At 38.4% G+C, this 18,622-nt stretch overlaps 1 protein-coding gene across 1 annotated transcript in view; it reads right to left on the bottom strand.

Moving 5' to 3' along the window:
* sdccag8 (SHH signaling and ciliogenesis regulator sdccag8) overlaps positions 1-18,622 on the bottom strand; it is a 202,856-nt gene that overhangs the window by 16,164 nt on the left and 168,070 nt on the right. The window contains exons 9-10 of the mRNA XM_020537248.2: positions 17,558-17,700; positions 1,209-1,336 (exon numbers count right to left, since the gene is read on the bottom strand). Coding sequence (XP_020392837.2) covers positions 1,209-1,336; positions 17,558-17,700 — 271 coding nt within the window. The remainder of the gene's footprint in view (positions 1-1,208; positions 1,337-17,557; positions 17,701-18,622) is intronic.

The following is an 18,622-nucleotide window of genomic DNA, read 5'->3' as shown; positions in this document are numbered from 1 at the left end:
TCATTACAATTAAACATGCTCACCTCAAAAAAATGGTCACTTCTGTAACTGAAGTCCCTTCATAAAAATGAGGAAGTTTAATTATCATTATCACTAGATTTACAAAAGACATTATTTTATTTTGGTGTAGACACTTCCATTTTATTAGGAATAAATTCTTCCCTTTTAATTTTGTATCACCAAAAGACTTCAAATTCAGATCTTCTTGCTTATGAGTACAAAAAATATAAAACCAACATGATTGGAAACAATTGATTAGGTCTGCATATGAGATCACTGTTCAGAAAAAAAATTACCAAATGTACTCTGACTCACAATTGAGCACTGATCAATTTTACTTCCATGTCCTTATCCACAAGACGGTGTACATTTTAAAAATATTTTTACTGGTATTATCTTGATTAACATAAAGCTGAATTTGTTAAATTTCCCTTTGGTAGTTCAGCATAATTATAATGCGATATAATGAAATCCAAAGAAAGCATTACATTTTCAGTCAGTGCGCCAGCTTGTCAATACTAAGGTTACCCTTCAGAGAAAAATAATGAAAACAGCTTCATGCGCAATGTGCAAACGATGACTAAAATAACATTTAGAGTTGGGAAAAATAAAGCTTCAGGGATGCAGTCTGGCAGGTTACTGTACATTTTTAAAACTTGTATTCATTTTACTTCATAGAATTGACATAGTAGTTAATGACTAAAACCTAAAGAATAACTCCAATTCAGAAATCAATTTCAAGTCGTCAGCCTGTTAAGAATAGTTATTCCAAATTTATGTGGCAATAGCAAGATGGTATTCAAACAGAGTTTTAAACATAAGCCCTGCAGCATTTCCCGCTGAGCTTCTGATGCGATTTTCCTTATGTAACATGTGTGCCTTAAAATCAAGCCAAGAGAAGCCCCTTGTTCTTCACTTTATGCTGGCAACACTCTGCTTTAAGTTTCTTAACACAGGTAAATAAACTCATAATCCAGATGGTGCAACAGATGTGAGAGCAGCACTGTGAAATCAACAGACAGTGGGCAATGGTTTTCATTTCCCTTTTAAACGCTAACTGATATGTAATTCGGGATCTCCGGTGAAGTTAGCATCTGCTCCCTTTGGCCAGCCAAAGGTTACAGGTGTTCCTGATGTCATTTCACAGTGAGGTGTGGGCCTGGCCTGCAAGAGAGGTGTCCTGGCTCTAATCTATGCCTACCACCTACCAGTTTTATCATGCTGGGCCTCCATTTGCTGTATCTTTTCTGTTAGCTCTTGCTCACGTTGTTGGGATTGAAAGGCCAGGGCCTTGACATCATCACTGTGACTGTGGAGTATGCTGTCCTTTTCCATCCTGAAAGAGGCAACAAGGTCAAAAATATAGGGCAGTGAGAAAACTGTTTCTAAACAGTAACACCTTCAAATTGCAAAAATGATGTACCTTTCCAACAATCACTGCTTAAACATTAGCTACATTTAAATCTGTGAAAACAATTGCGTGATTATAAACACCAAGCGATGAATTTAATTTATTCCAAAAAGGAAACAGCATGTTCTTACACAAGATGCTTGTGTCTTGTGATTAATATAGGAATCGTGGTTGACACTTAATGTAATCCGATAATGTTTTTATGCAGAAGTTATTAAATGTTCCGTTAAAATACAAATTGTGTTGGTTACTGAGGACAGCTGCAATAAACCATAGCCCTAAGGATTGTTTGTAGAAAAGATTAACAGTGTATTATTAAGTGTCAGGCATGGCTCAGCAGTAGCATTCTCGCCTCTGGCTCAGGAAAATTGTGAATTCAAACGTTACTTCAAAGCACATGATCTAGGTTAATACTTCAGTGTATTACTTGTTATAGGTATAGTTATGAATGCATTCTTTCGAATGAGATCTTAAACTGAGGCCTTCTCTAGCCTCTCAAGTAGATACGAAAGATCCCAAGAAACTTTTCAAAGAAGAATGCGAGAGTTCTTCCCAGGGGCTTGACCAATATATATTCCTCAATGATCATCATTAAAACAAATTAAATGGCCTTTATTATCTCCTACAGAATCTTGCTGCCTACAAATCTGACTGCCATGTTTGAAGTTATTACGTAACCCAAAGGAAATTTTGACTTTTTATTGTTAATTTTTTTTCTCTCTGTCTAGATTTCTGTGAGTAGTCATTCCCCAACTAAGAATGGCCACCAATCTGCTGCCATGTTTCCTCCAAAAGATACTTTTGAATTGTTCACCAGTGCACGAGGAAGAATTAATTCTTCACTGTTTCTCATTCCTGCAGAAGTAGCATCCTTTTTCTGCTTACCAGGAATATATTTAAATATCTAGTGCACACAATCTCTCACTCAAATTTTCAAACTGTGGTACCAAGCTCTATAAAATCAGTTTGCTGTTTATGGTTTTTTCTTCTTTGTTCACTTATTAGTTTTATACGACCGTTGTTATATATTAATTTGTTTTTGACAAAGGCTTGCTGCAGCACTAGCATTATTGTCCTAATAGTTATACAATCTGAATGCAGATTTTCAGTGCCAAGAAGGGTAACTTGAGTCAGGAGAGTTACCAACTCATCAGAACTTCCTCAGTAAAAAGAATGCCAGATCATGTGATTTTTGCTGCAGGAAGGTTGGCCATGTGGGTGGCTGAGGTGGGCTAGTCAGAAAGATGTTAATCCTCTGGGAATCTGTCCCAACTTGTTTCAGAAACTGTTTGGCTCTCTGGCTCTTACTCCATTTTAGCCCCCTGACCACCTCCATAGTTACTCATGCCCTCTTCTTGCCAAGTCAATGCAACGTCATGACTGTTTCCCACTTCTATGTTCTCTCAAATTCCTCATGAATTCTAAATTATGTCTCTCACCTCACCTCTCCCCTCATACTCTCCATGCCAACTCATACCCCGATCCACTCCATGCTCCTCATACCTTCTTTATTAACTCAATGTTAATCATGTGGTCCACATTCCCCAAACCTCCCAGACCCTCCCCAATACCACCATAGACATCTTTCAGTATCCACTGAGGGCAGAACTTAAGGGTCACATGGAGACAAGAAAAAAAATTTCTAACAGTCTAATAAAGCTCACACTTATACATTTAAAGCTTTAGAATCTTTTTGTTAAAAAAAAACAAACTTGTATTCAGACTCCAGATCAAAGACAGCTAAAAGCTTCTAAAAGCATCTTTAAAGTGTTAATCAAACTGTGAACTCTAAAACACCTGCTGAGGTAACTGTAGCTTTTAAAACTTCTTTTTAAGTTTAAAGTTATTTCAATTCTCAGTAACAACTGTGACCTCTTTTTCGCTTCAAGTTTAAAGAGCAGAGGATTTACAAACTTTCAGATCATGTTAGATGTGCAGACTTTATCCACTCTAAAGAACCCTACAATAGCCAAAGTGTGATCTCTTTGAAATAAGCCTGACTGAGCTTAGGTTTCTCTCCTGTCTGATCACAACCCCATCCCTTCTCCTATTAGAAAAAAATGAATGGTTGGAAATGGGGGCACATTGGGGCCCTACCTTTATAAATGTATGGTCAGCCTCTGGACTCTGCAAAAATCCAATCCTGACCTTCAGAAGTTAAGACAGAGTGCTGCTGTGAGTATGATAGCGTTTGCCATTGATTCCTAACAGAAAATCAAGAGGGTTCTCCACATAGATTCTATAAATGCCAAGAAAACTGACAGTAGAAGTACATTACAACAGCAACTAATTCTAAATATTCAGCTTCTATTCAATGAACATCTCCCTCACAATCCCAAACCCCTTTATCTGAAGGATGCACATTGTGCTGATCCAAAGTTCTAATTCAAAAATATGTATTTTCAAAAATATATATATATGTATGTGTCTACAAAAGTTTACATCAGATCTTGCACAGAAAGTCATCAAGTATGGCATGCATCTTACTTTTAGACTTACATTAAATAGGTCTTTGAAAATGAGTGCAAAATAACATCCTATCCAGTGCGGTATTCTATCCTATGCATTCATGACAAATTCCAAACGACAGTAGGTAGAACTTGCTGCAGCACTGAACAGTTCAAAGAGCTAATTTAAATAATTTTAGTTTTGTTAATTTGTCTGCATTTTGTGCATTGCACATAACACATTAATCATCTGCTTCTTATGCACAAACAACATTAATCAAACTAAACACTACTATATGTTTCTGTTATATGAAGCACTCAAATCTCCTCCCCCACGGGTGGCTTTGATTGTTGTGTTATTTACCCTCCTCTGTGCATATATTTAACCATCTATCCCATAGCCTTTCCTTCTTTCCCTTCCTCTAACTAAACTGGCTCTGGCTCCCTCCATCTGGTTCCCCTTCCGTCAGCAGTCCCGCACCTGTTCACACCTCCTCTCCTGTTGGATTCCACTAAAGATTTCCTCCTCTGCCAGGGCTATTCTGGCACACACAATCTTTTTGTCATTCAATCCATCTGTCAGAAGTGAACTTTGTTTACCAGAAGCTACTTCTTGCTTCTTGAAGTAGTACAGCTCCTCAAGGTCACTGGAAAATGGTCTATCTACATTCCCCACTGGTAGTTAAATAGAACAAAATGCTGTGGTAGGGCATATTTGTAAAATTAACTAAGCAACATTAATTTTTTTCAAGCCTATATTTTAGGCAGACGGAAAAAGATAATTTCTTAGATTATCCAAAGCAAATTTGCTCCTTATTTTAAAGAGGCTTAGGAATAATGATTTTGCTATATATAAAATTACAGATGGATGCTGTGTGCTAAGTGCTCAGAGGATTGTAGTAGACCATCAAAAACAAATTTTATCTTGCAATACAATATGTCAATAATGTATAATAACTTTACCACGTACTAATTGTATCTTATTCAGAGCTGTCATTTACAGGGAATGGCTTTAGGCAACCATTAAACCATCTGACAGATAAAGACTTTACAGACAGAAATGAAAAGAAGCATAAAGGTTGCTCTGTGTTGAACATCTGCAGTATAAGCTTGATGTGCAATTTGCACAGAAGATACCCCATGGCTCTTGGCATGATCTAAAATTCATATGAGTTATCATTACTACCAAGCACAGGAGTGAAGTCGTTAAGAGTGTACGACAGTAGTCTGGTTTACCAGCTATATCACATTTACTCATTCTATTTAGATCACATTATACTTTGTTTCATCTTTCATAACTTAGAACGGACAATTTCAAGTTCAGTTGGATTTTGTAGAACGTGAAGAAAATTTCCTTGCAAAGCAAGTTAGTTGATAGAAGTTGTTTTAAGAAAACAATAGTGGTAGTGTGTGGACACAATACCTCTTTCAATGTTTTAAAGTTGACATATGTGTGCTTTGAAAATTGGACTCAGAGCCTGCAGTGGAATGTGAACCTGCTGTTGTGGATCTCCAGTGGGACTAAGAAGCTATCATAAATGCTAGATTTGTGTTTTTATAGAGTAATGGCACTACATGGTGCTGTTGAATATTTTCTAGTTTGTTCAGCACATGAATTGTCATAAATAGTTCTTTGGTCAGTTTATGCTTCAGCATTGAATATTCCAAGTCAGACGTGGCATGACAAGATAAGTAATAAAGGTCTATCACTCTGATCCAACAGTATTCCTGAGTATCTCAGGCTATACCAATGTGATCTTTCTTTTCCCCAATTTCCCAGGTAAAGCATCTCTCAATAACACAGTAAACTGACACAGACTGTGTGCTACATTATGCTATGGACTGACACACATGGGGAAAGTTTAAGTCAGCTCAGTTTAATTTCACAGAGTAGATACTATCACAAGAGAAGGGAGAATAACACCTCAGTGGTTGAGATTTGATTCAAACGTAGGCTTTGGTGGTGAAAGAATGATAAGATAACCCACTGCAGCACCCCCAGTGGAATGGTTTTCAATTATTCTTTAAGTGTAAAGTAATTACTATTGTTCTGACACTACTATGGGAAGAATAGATGTGACAGGACATAGATGCAGATTATTTTGTTGGATTTAACTTTGATGAGCTGGATCTGTCTGCGAGTTATCATGAAGCAGTTTTCTTCAGCATCTTTCTGGTACAATTTTACAAATAGGATTCACAATTGTTGGGGTAGGTATAGAAGTATGATGGTTTGCTGCTTCAGACTGATCTGACAGACCCCACATTGCAATTTCATGTGTTACCAATTAGTTGGAGAATTTATAAAGCAACTCAACACTTGACAATGATCCAGTAAATACAAATGCAGAAATAATATACAATAACACTAATATAAATAATATAGATTGATCTTGTTCTAGTAAAAGACAGCATCAAACTTAGAATTTAATTTCATCCAAGAGCAGGTTTCACTAACCATTTTGTTCAAGAAAATTACAGCATGTAATTTCCTCTTTTTGTTTTACTGTTTAAGAATGTTCTGTAAAATGGTAGAACTATGTTGGAGAATGATTTAAAAAACATTTCTTTCTATTTGTGCTTTTTAATTAACAAAAGTGGTTAGTGCCTACTTAATATATCAAAAATTAATTTTGCCTTCAGGGTAAGGAATCAGATTCTTCATTAACTCACGCAGCAATAAACAATATCTTTCCACACCCTTCCAGTGAGCACTGCAACCACCCCGCAACAGAAAGATGGACGGACGGACACGCACACACACACACACACAAAACAGTACCTTTCCTAGCAAATTTACAGCAAAAATAGGTTAAAAAAGCCAACACATTTTGTTTCCTTCCTCCTTTTTCATTTATATATTCTTAAATACTTGGAAAACAATCCCATCTTTGGGTAATTAATTAAAAATAAAAAGAATTTTGCCATGGAAACATGTTGCTACAAATGTGTGAATACTCAAAGGGCTAGCTCTGTAATTAACAGTTAGTGGTGATTTTAAGTTTCATGTGGGAGTAACTGAACAGTGGGTCATAGATGCTGAGGCCTTTTCTGTGTGCAGTTTAGACTGAAAGTAAAGATCAGTAAAGACAATGCAAGGTCTCACCCAAGGCCACTAGGTGCACCACTGTAAACATCACACCACTTTGCAGTCGCCCAGCAGATCCCATCTCTGTGGTCAGTCCTCCCAGCTGCCCTATCTGTTACTGTCTGATTAGTTCTGCTAAGCAGCCCCTCCCCTGCCATCTTTGCCTGCCATCTGTTATAGGCAACATGGCTATTGCCCAGCAATGCATGCTGCCCTCCTACCTGGCATCCAGCTACTTGCCTTACCCTAAAGAGCTAACACAGGTTCTTGCTGCTGGCACAATCAGGATTTCATTACTACTACTTTGACAAGTGCAGTGTTGTTTGTAATTTCTCTTTTATCCCTGTTCTGATTGTACAACCACCTCCCACTGACTATGTTTGCTGCAGTTTTGTTGCACACAGATTTTACTCTCCACATTAATCTCCCTCTGGCATATTGCTGCATCTGTTCTTTTTTTTTATTAATTTTCAAATTCCCACCCTTTTTCCAGCATAGGAGATACACTTCATTCTGTTTGTGTTCAGATGATTACAATTCAGAAATAAATATCAGTTCCATAGAATTAAATTTAAAAAGTTGTCAATCTTCTGAATGGAATAACTATAGCTTTTTTAAAAGGAAATGTCTCCTACTAGATTTGAACACTTCATAACTGCATTAATCTGTTGTGTATATTTGAATCAAGGAAACGTTCTGTTAGTTCAGTTAAGTGTGACAATAATGCTAGCATATTTTTTGTTTTAGGCACACAGAATAAATATATTGATGCCTTTTAATTATACATTTAAATAAAATATAGCAAATATATAATTAGAAAATGAAATTGAAAAATTTTACTTGATGATTCACAACATTAAGCTACACTGTGGTAAATTAACAAAATAACATGTAATTATAGGGTGGAAACATTGTCCACAAAGCAAATTTTCAAAATTGAGCACTATTTTTATTTATGATGTACTCAGAGAGTTATGCAATTTCCTAAATTTACTATCCTCTATAGAACATACCTGCTATCTGATTTAGCGCAGTGAATTTTAACACACAGATATGTCAATTTTTTCAGTACCGTTATATTTTGTATTGTTAACTCTATAAATATTCCTAAAAATAGCAGAGAACTCTAACTATTTTTAATTTCCTTGTATGTAACTTACAATCTGCTAACAAAATGGCCGGAGTACTCCATTTTAAGATTTAAAATTTCATTACATTTTAGGTAATGTAAAAAGTTTATTACAAACTGTCAGTAATAACAATCACACAATGTGCTCAAGTACCTAAGGATCAACAAAAATGTGTTAGATAATCCATCTGTATGTGGCTGAGCAGCATTTTGCAGAGATAGTTTTTGTCCCCATAGCGTCTTGCGCATGTTCCTGAATTTTACAAAGAGGGAACAACAGGATCTGATCTGAAGAAAGACTCAAAGCTTAAATAAAAACTACCACGTTCAGGAGCTTACAATGGTAGCAAATTGTATTCACTCAGTATTCACTATTCAGGGGCCCTAATGGAAGGTGTAAAAAAGCTCCAACACTTAGAAATCAGCATAAGATAGCAAGACAGATATAGAGACAACGTATCTTCGTAATCCTCTTTCATTCTGAACTTGAGTTTTAGTGCAGTGACTTATCTACTCCCCTATTTCAAGCAGAGCACTAGATAATTCAGCTGATTGCCTTAATTAATCTGGTTGCAACATTCTGCCAACATTGTATGCACTAACTGAACACAATAGTTCATTCACACAATAAATGCTTGAACTGATGATATGATGTTGCATCCGCAGGATATTTACTAGTGCTATAATGTACAATGATTATTGTGAAGACCTGCTTATCCAGGCTGGTGTAATTAAAATGAAGTAACTTTATGTTCAAATCACAATCTAGCTGAGCCATACAGCAATGTTTGGGTGGGACCATTTGGCCCATCTCATCTGGGCTGGCTCTTTGTTGGAACAATTCAAAACTAAGAGTATAAGACACTTGCTATACATCAGCTGATGTATTGTGTATAATTCTTGCACCACATTTTGGGAAGGATGTGAACATATTGGAGAGAGAGCAAGAATAATACCAGGGATGAGAAACTTCAATTACGAGGATAGGCTGAAGAGTTAGGCCACTTTTGGAATACTGCATGCAATTCTGGTCTCCCTGCTACAAGAAGAATGCTGTGAAACTTGAAAGGGTTCAGAAAAGATTTACAAGGATATTGCCAGGGTTGGAGGGTTTGTGCTATAGGGTGAGGCTGAATAGGCTGGGGCTATTTTCCCTGGAACGTCAGAGGCTGAGGGGTGACCTTATAGAGGTTTATAAAATCATGAGGGGTATGGATAGGATAAATAGAAAAGACTTTTCCCTGGGTTGCAGAGTCCAAAGCTAGAGGTTTAAGGTTAGAGGGGAAAGATTTAAAAGGGACCTAAGGGACAACATTTTCACACAGAGGGTGGTATGCATATGGAATGAGCTGCCAGAAGAAGTGGTGGAGGCTGGTACAATTACAACATTTAAAAGGCATTTTGGATGGGTATATGAATAGGAAGGGTTTACAGGATATGGACCAAATGCTGGCAGATATGACTAGACTTATTTAGGATATCTGGTTGGCATGGACAAGTTGGACCGAAGGGCCTGTTTCCGTGCTGCACATCTGTATGTCTCCAAGTTGGTACTGTTCTCCTTGCAGAGAACAAAATTATGAGGAGATCTGATAAAGGTTTTCAAAATTATGAGCAAGCTGAATACAGTAGACAGGGAGAAATTGTTTCCACTTGTAAAAGGAATATAAATGACAGGGTGTTTAAAGTGATTTACAAAAGAAGCAGGAGTGACTAGAGAAAAATCCTTTTCACTCAGCAAGTAGCTAGGCTATGGAATGCACTACCTGTAAGCGTGATAGAGGTAGGTTCAATTCATGCTTTCAAGAGGGCACTGGACAATTATTTGGATAAAAATAACATGCAATAATGGGGAAAAGAAGTAGATTAGCAGGTGGTAATGATGCTCATTTGAACAACAGTGCAGGCATGATGGGCTGAATGGCTTCCATCTGCACAGTAAAGTTGGGGATGATTCTGTGGGGGATGATTCTGTGATTTTAATCCCACTGAGCTGTTTTCTCCTCTGTGGTGCTGGAGCTAACAGCTCAAGTACAATTTAAAAACAAATTTAGTTTGTAAAACAAAGATTCTATGATTTGGCAAAATAGAAATGTTAGCAAAGATATAGTAAGAAAGGTAAAGTGAAAATATATACGGAATTCTTCCTTCCTTGCAGATGGCAAAAGAGTGAGTGAGAAGGGGAAATAATTGGGTGGGTTAGCCCTGGAGAGAAAATTGACTCTTCTCATCACTTCTGCAATTAAATACTTGGTGAGAGGATCCATAGGGAACTTTGTCTACTTGACTGTAATTAAAGCACTTAAGTGGTCAACCAATGATCACTTAAGGGCTTCAACTCACCACCTCCTAGCAGGGCTAGAAAGGCAGCTAGTTTCTCATTTGGGAAACTGCCAGCCAAGCTTGGGGAAGGGCCTTCAATTCATCCAAACTGGGGCAACTGGAGGCATGGATGGTGGGCAAAGGGGAGGCCTGTGAAAGTGACCCTCTTGTTCTTGCCAGTGACCCCCCATCTCTCGCTGCAACAAGAAGGAAAAAATAGAGATTGACCTTTTCACCATTAAATGGCCATCAGAAGGGTATTCAACAGACAGCCTTTAGATACCAGAAACTGCTGGTATTTGATTGGCAAGCAGCTTCCGGTGAACCTGTTAACCAGTGTCAAGGCCTGCAATAGGGCAAGAAACGTAGACCAGAAGACTAAAAAATATAGGAGCAGAAGTAAGCCATTCATCCCATCGAGTCAGCTCCACCATTCAATGAGATCATAATTGAATCAATAACTCTTAACTCCACTTTCCTACCTTATACTCTTAACCCTTGATTCCCTTGCTGATTAAAAATCTGTCTGTCTCAACCTTGAATATATTTAATGGCCGAGCCTCAGTGGTAAAGAATTCCACAGATTCACAACCCTCAGAGAAGAAATTCCTCCTCATCCCTGTCTTAAATGGTGGACACTCACTCTGTCCCTCTGGTCCTACACTCTCCCACAAGGAAAAATGCCTTTCTGTTTCTACCCTGTCAAGCCCCTAAGAATCTGATACATTTCAATAAGATCAGCCTTCAGTTTTGAAACTTGCCTGCGCACCACCTCTCAACTCCCAATGAGCTGACAGGCAAGTAATAGGTCATGTTTTCTCAGTGGTGGAGACAGTATGTTAGTCACCACCTAATACATTCACCCCTACACTTCAAAAAAATGGAAAAGTTTCAGCCTAAGTCATAAATGTTATGATGGCAAAAACAATACAATTAGAATGAAATCCTGTATTTCAAATCACTTATTCTTGAGTCTAAGAGAATGATTCATATGTAAAGGAAAGGATTGTACCTTCTCCACAAAAGAGTGAAATCAATTGCTATTAGAGGCCATTCAGTCAATCAAACTCATCCTTCCAATGTTTCTATTCGGCCAACTTAGTAATCACCTAGAGTTTTAAATCACTAAGTTACTATGGTATGTTATTCTAAATCATGAGCATAACTTTGTCTGCCCTGGAGAGTGTGAAAGATGTAGCAAGAAGAGCAAATAATGAAGTGAGTTGACCTCAGAATGATACTTGACTCTTTCTCACCACCTCATCAAGCCACTTAAGGATCTCAGCTCATCACTGATCCATGAAATTTGAAATTTGTGAAGAAAATGATAGAAAAGAGTAAAGAAAAATTCCCTTTTGGGAATAAGAGGCATCCTTCCTGCTGTGACTGGGAGGGATTACCTCCATTCAACCCCATTTGGGGCCAAACAGGGGTAGTGATGGCGGAGAAAGGCGACTGCTGAAAGTCACTCTCTGCCATTGCCTCCAACTCCCCTCTCTCTACAACCTCCACTGTCGAGACCTGAAAGATTCACATTCTTGCAATTTGATCCCCTGAAGACTAGGCCTCTAGCAATGATTTATAGGACTCATAAACTGCCAGTTTCTGGAAAAGCAGGGCTACAATGACAAAGCCTGCAATTTGCCAAGCAGCTCACCTGTCTCCCTTAACAAGGTTGGAACTTGATTTGGCAAGCTTTCTCATTGGTGCAAGCAGAGAGTCAGCTGCCACTGAACATGTCCACATTTAAGCTGCAAAATGTAATATCTTAGCTCAACTCTCTTGATTTTAAAAAATCTTAAATTTATCTCTCACCAGATGAAATTTATATCTTCTCATTTTTGCTTACTTCAAAGTAATATCAAATAAAATGGGGGAGAAACAGATACACTGTTAGGTTGCTAATCTGCCAAAAATGGAGGAAGACCCTTAAAGGGATAAATAGCAGCTTCCATTCCTAGTAAACCGCTAAACACTGAACTTCCCTACCTGGTTCTAATGTTAGCTGATATTGCTAATGGCATTCTCTCTTCAGGTGTCATGCTCTCTTCCTAAATTCTGTCATTATCATTCCTCTTCTGAAAAAAAAGACACCCTTAACTACACTGCACTTGCAGACTATTATCCCATCTCCAATCTCATTTCCTTCTCCAAAGTTTTTAAACTTGTCACCTCCAAAATCCATACCCATATTTCCCAGAGGTTCATGTTTAAATTCTTCCAATCAGATTTCCACTTCACGCCACACCACAAGTTCTTTTCAACGTGACAAATTAAATTTTGTGCGACAGTGACAAAAATAAACAATTGCTACTTGTTCTTCTCAAGCTGTTTGCAAGCTTTTACACAGTTGACTACACCATCCTGCTCCAACCTCGAGCTGGCTTGATTCTTATTTGTCTAATCATGGTCAGTGTATCATTTGCAATGGTTCTTTCTGCTCTTGCAAAGTTACCCCTGTTCAATACTAAAAAAACTGTCCTTTCCTCCTTCTACCTGTTATCTACATAGAATTATAGAATCCCCAGAGTGTGGAAGCAGGCCATTCTGCCCATCGCGTCCACACCAACCCTCTAAAGAGCATCCCACCCAGGCCCACCTCCCTACCCTACCCCTGTAACCCTGCATTCCCCATGGCTAATCCACTTAACCTGCACATCCCTGGACAATTTAGCATGGCCATACAAATGAATTGCAAATCTTTTGACTGTAGGAGGAATCCAGAGCACCTTGAGGAAACACATACAGACATGGGGAGAATATGCAAATGCTACACAGTCACCCAAGGCTGGAATCAAATCCGGGTCCTTGACACTATGTGGCAGCAGTGCTAAACACTGAGGCACCGTGCCAACATGCTTCCCTGCACAATGTCATCCAAAAGCAAGGCATTCATTATAATAATTATTGTAAACCAAAGATTGTGGAGGATCAGACACATTGCCTCACCCAAGAAAGTAAGTCATAAGCCAGCCGACAGACTCTGAATAAGCCTGTCCTGCAGCTAGAATGCGCTGTAGGTGGGCTAAATTAGTACACAGTGAGACTTCAAAGGCTTCATAGAAAGAGGTTCTACAATCTGGCCGCTGGCCAATCGGATTGGTCAGTAGCTCCAGCAGTCCAAGTAGCACCAGAGCTCAGTAGTTATTAAAAGCTCAACTAACCTCAATATTACCCTGCCCATGCTAAGTTATGGGTGTGAGCTCAGAGATGGATGAAAGATGCTGGGCCAACTTGCTACTTCTTTGCCATTTGCCTAGCTTGTCCTTCTGCAGCCTCCCCACTTCCTCAACACTATCTGTTCCTCCACCTATCTTTGTGTCATCTGCAAACTTAGCAACAATGCCCTCAGTTCCTTCATTTAGATTTTTAATTTCTAATGTGAATAGTTGTGTTCCCAACACGTTCTCCTGCAGAATTCCAACGAATCACCAGCTGACATCCTGAAAAAGACCCCTCTATCCTCACTCTCTGCCTTCCGCCAGTCAGCTAATTCTCTATCCATGCCAGTACCTTGTCCCTAACAGCGATGGGCTCTTATCTTATTTAGCAGCCTCCTACGTGGAACCTTATCAAAGGTCTTCTGGAAACCCAAGTAGATCACATTTACTGGTTCTCCTTTGTCTAACTTGTTCATAACCTGTTCAAAGAGTTCTAACAAATTTGTCAGGCATGACTTCCCCTTGACGAAGCCATGCTAACTAAGCTCCGTTTTAACATGCACTTTCCAGTATTCCACAACATCATTTTTAATAATGGGATCTAAAACCTTACCCATGATTAAGGTCAGTAACCAGCCTATAATTTCCTATCTTTTGCCTCCCTCCCTTCTTAAACAGGGGTGTTACATTAGCCAATTTCCAATCTTCTGGGATCCTCCTTGACTTCAGCGATTCCCGAAAGATCTCCACCAATGACTTCACAATCTCCTCATCTATCCTCTTCAGAACTCTGGGGTGTAGTTCATCTGATTTGGGTGATTTATCCATTTTCAGACTTTCAACATCCCTCGCATCGTCTCCTTAGTGATGGCCATGCACTCATCTCTGCCCTTGACTCTCTAGAAGTTCTAGCATGCTGCTGGTGTCTTCCACTGTGAAAAATGATGCAAACTACCGATTCCTTCACCAATTCTTTGTTCCTCATTACTACTCCACCAGCCTTATTTTCCAGTCGTCCAATGTCCACTCTTGCTGCTCTCTTACCTTTTATATGTCTAACGAAAAACTCTTGCAATTTTTTTTATATTACTAGCTAGCTTCATCTTCTCCCCTCCATCTTATTACTTTTTTAGTTGTCCTCTGCTGGCTTTTTAACACTTTACAATCCTCTGGCTTCCCACTAATCTTCAAAAGATTGCATGATTTTTCTTTTGCTTTAATGCTGCCCCTGACTTCCCTTGTCAGCCATGGTTGCCTCATCCTCCCCTTAGTGTGTTGGCTGAGCCAGCATTTATTTCTCACCTGTTTTGACCTTGAGGTGGTAGTGGTGAGCCATTACTTGAACTACTGCAATGTATGTGGCAAGAATGCAGCCAGAGTTTTGTTCAGAAGTGAGAGTAGTGCAGAATCGTGATCTGTACATGGTGGGTTATGGTACATGAGGGGCAAAAGCCAGGAGTTTTAAAAATGTAGTTCTTTTGTAAGCTCACCAGAGGACTTGTATTCACCAGAGCACAAGTTCTGCAGTGGATTCTGATGAAGCATCGTACAGGAAATTGTTGATATACATGTGCACCAGGATGCTTGCACTTTGGCCTGCCGGGCATCCTGTTGTCACTGTCAAGGAGCATTTTCAAGGTAATCTACAGTGTACCCTGTGGACCATTGGGTTCTTTTTACTCTGGAAAGGGAGCAGATGGGATATTATAAGAAAATAAGCATGCTTATCTACTTGAATCATTTGTTGACCTTTTATGCATTATGATATCCAAGTGCACAGTTACTGTGCAGCCATGTTGGCAGAACACATAATATGTGTACAATTTATAGGCTACCACTCCATTAGTCTATGTCGTTCTCTAACTTCTAAGGTCTAAAAGCTGTGCAAGTCATTCATTCCAAGGAAATCAGGAATTAATATTTTGTGGAGATATTCAAGTGACTTAACCAGATGGACAAATAAATGAAATATAAAATTTAATGCAGACAAATTTAAAGTAATTTATGTTGGGAGAAAGAATGTTGAACATAATAAAAAGCAATAGAATTAACAAGTTGAGGTTAAGAAATGGCCTGGAAATGACAGAAGGCTTATCACTTTCATGCTGAAAAAGTAGGCTCTGTAGCACAACTGGAGCCAGCTAATCTGATATGGGCAACTGATTTACTCATCTCTGAGTCACAAGGTTCCACATTCAAGTCCCAATCCAGGGCTTGAATACAAAAATCTACATTGCTATTCCAGAGATGTGTTGCACTGTCAGATGTGCCATCCTTTAACAGAGATCCTGTCTGCCTGCTCAGGTGGATGTGCTGATCCCAGTATTTTAAGGTGCAAGGTTGTTCTCCACAGTTTCCTGGTCAACATTTATTCTTCAATCAATTTAAGAAAAAAGATTATTCGATCCTTGTCATATTCCTATTTGTAGGAATTTGCTGTGTGCAAATTGGCTGCCTCATATCCTACAGGTAACCTGTAACTACACTTCAGAATTAATTAATTGACTCCAAACCATTTTCAGACATCTGGTGGTCATGAAAGGTGCAATGGAAATGCTATTGATTAATTTGTAACTTTGCAAATAATTTTGAGTAATTTATTGCTGCAGAATTATTTAGACAACAAAATAAGGTTGTAAGGTTATCTAAATGCCAGAAATAGCAGAAAAAAGAAATGCGTCAGCTAAAGCAATATAAGTTCTCAATTGTGGTCACATGGTTGTGGAGTGGGATTTGTACATGCAAGGCTTCTCAATGAAGAGAAAAAAAAATCTAAAGTGTGATCCATGGGACATTGATAAGCATGGTGTAGCAACAATTAAAATCAGATTGGCAGAGGTCAGGAAGCAGGCCATACAATTTAAGCTTTAATTGGAGAAAGGGCCAAATATTTTCTAAAAAGAACGTATAACTCAGGACTTAAATGCACCACTCTATTGAGTGACAGCAGCTGTATGCTAGCTTGGCTGGAGAGAAGTGAGGATACTGCATTTGCTCTCAGCATTTATACAAAGGGACAACAAAACTTAGCTAATGTTAAATACAAACTCACTCTTTTTTCTGACCACTACCCAAAGTTTTCTGTTACAACTACTCCTACCTGGGTGACAGACAAAGAAAGGTCTGCATTTGGCTGTGATGATCTCACACAGCACAAGAATAATCACGAGCAAAATGCTGGAGAATAACTGAAGTGTAAAGAACAACAACCCAGAATGATTCAGTATGTTCAGGAATAGGGGTCTAGTGAAACTCTGAGGGAGAATTGCAGAGAAAATGAAACTAATGGACAGAAAATTCAAGGCTGAGAATTTTATCCTATTTGAGTGAATCTGCAATTGCCTACAAGAGTGAAAAGGTTTCCAGAGTTTCCACTGCTTCAAAATGTGGTTCAATATCAGATGCTTGATATCTGAAATGTGACTTAACTCACTGTGACTATGAAAATCACAGATTGAGTTATAGTAGTTAATTTAAGTAGGTATTGTAACTGTTGGTACAACAGGAAAAATAAATAAAGGCTTACAAGTTAACAACAAAAAAAAAAGTGATTATATAAATGGCTTATTCATCCTGTTGTAACAACCTCTTTTTAAGATCATTTATCATGATACAAAATTGCACATTGTGCTGTTCCCCACATCATTACAACTCAAACTGACAGAATACAAGAGATCTTAGAATATAAAAAAAAACAAAAACCTCAGAACATCTGGTAATCCCATCACCCGTCCATATGTTACAAACATCATGCTGCTTTTCCCTTAAGACAGATTAGAAAAATCATCACATTTGGTTTTCTATAATTACATACCTGCAGTTTGGTATTTTAATAGCTTCACCTGTTAATACTGCAGCAATTAGTAGGCAAAAATGTGAACAGTTGGTATTGCAAAGCACCAAAAATATCTGTAAAATGTTTTATTGCCTGCGGTAGAGACAGGCAGCTTGATGCTGGCGTTATGAAGTGCCACTGGCAGATAACAGGATTATTTGTACCTGGTGAGGTGCAGTTGGTGCTCAGATTTGCTCAGTAGTTCCATCAGTTTTAGACATTCATCCTTCGATCTTGCTGCATCCTGCTGGACATGCTCCAAATGGCACTTAGTTTCATTTAGTTTCAATTCAAGTTTCTGTAGCTCCTATAGAGGAAATGAAGAAATGAAACAAATTCAAATGTAACAAAACTCAAAATTCATAAAACTGATAGGTGAAAATCTCAGCTAAGTAAATGTTTGACACGTTGAGAAAATAAGGAGAAAAGTAACAATTTTCAAGAACCAGTAACTAATTTAAAAAAATTAAACTTTCAGAACTGTGGTGATAATCCTGCACCATCTCAGAAGACATAAAATAAGCATTTTAAACATAATTATTTCATTTTCCCCTACAATGTGTACAGGATAATAATCAGAGACCAGTGGATATTCTTAACTTACTTTCCCTATGTGCTGGTGCACTGTGGTGTGAATTAGGCAGGTCTTAGAGAAGAATAACAGGATGTTGGGAGGGACAGATAGCATTAGTATGGCCTAGTGGTATTATCAACAGACTATTAATCCAGAGATAGTGGAGTTTGAATTCTATACTAATCTGGAAATAAAAGAGTTTAATGATGACCATGAAAACATTGTCGATTGTCAGAAAACTTATTCAGTAATGTCCTTCAGGGAAAGAAATCTCCCATCCTTACTTGGCCTGGATGACACATGACCCCAGACCTGCAGCAATGTGGTTGACTCTTAATTGCCCTCTGAGCAATTACGGATGTTTAATAAATTATGGTCCAGCCAGTCATACTCGTATCTCATGAATGAATAAAAAATATAGAAAGTCAATACATGAAGTTGGAGTAATGAAGAAAGTAATGAAGTCTAAGTCAGGTTTACCGTGCATGCATGTGATTCAGTGTTAACAACATAGATCCCCATAAAGGTCAAACTGAAGATATTTTCTGTAGAGATAGTAAGAACTGCCGATGCTTGAATCAGAGATAACACAGTGTGGAGCTGGAGGAACACAGCAGGCCAGGCAGCATCAGAGGAGCAGGAAAGCTGACATTTC

The sequence above is a fragment of the Rhincodon typus genome, chromosome 9 (assembly GCF_021869965.1).
Source record: "Rhincodon typus isolate 14 chromosome 9, sRhiTyp1.1, whole genome shotgun sequence".
NCBI lineage: Eukaryota > Metazoa > Chordata > Chondrichthyes > Orectolobiformes > Rhincodontidae > Rhincodon > Rhincodon typus.
Note: the sequence above shows the minus strand (reverse complement) of the source record. Positions and strands in the feature narration are given on the sequence as shown.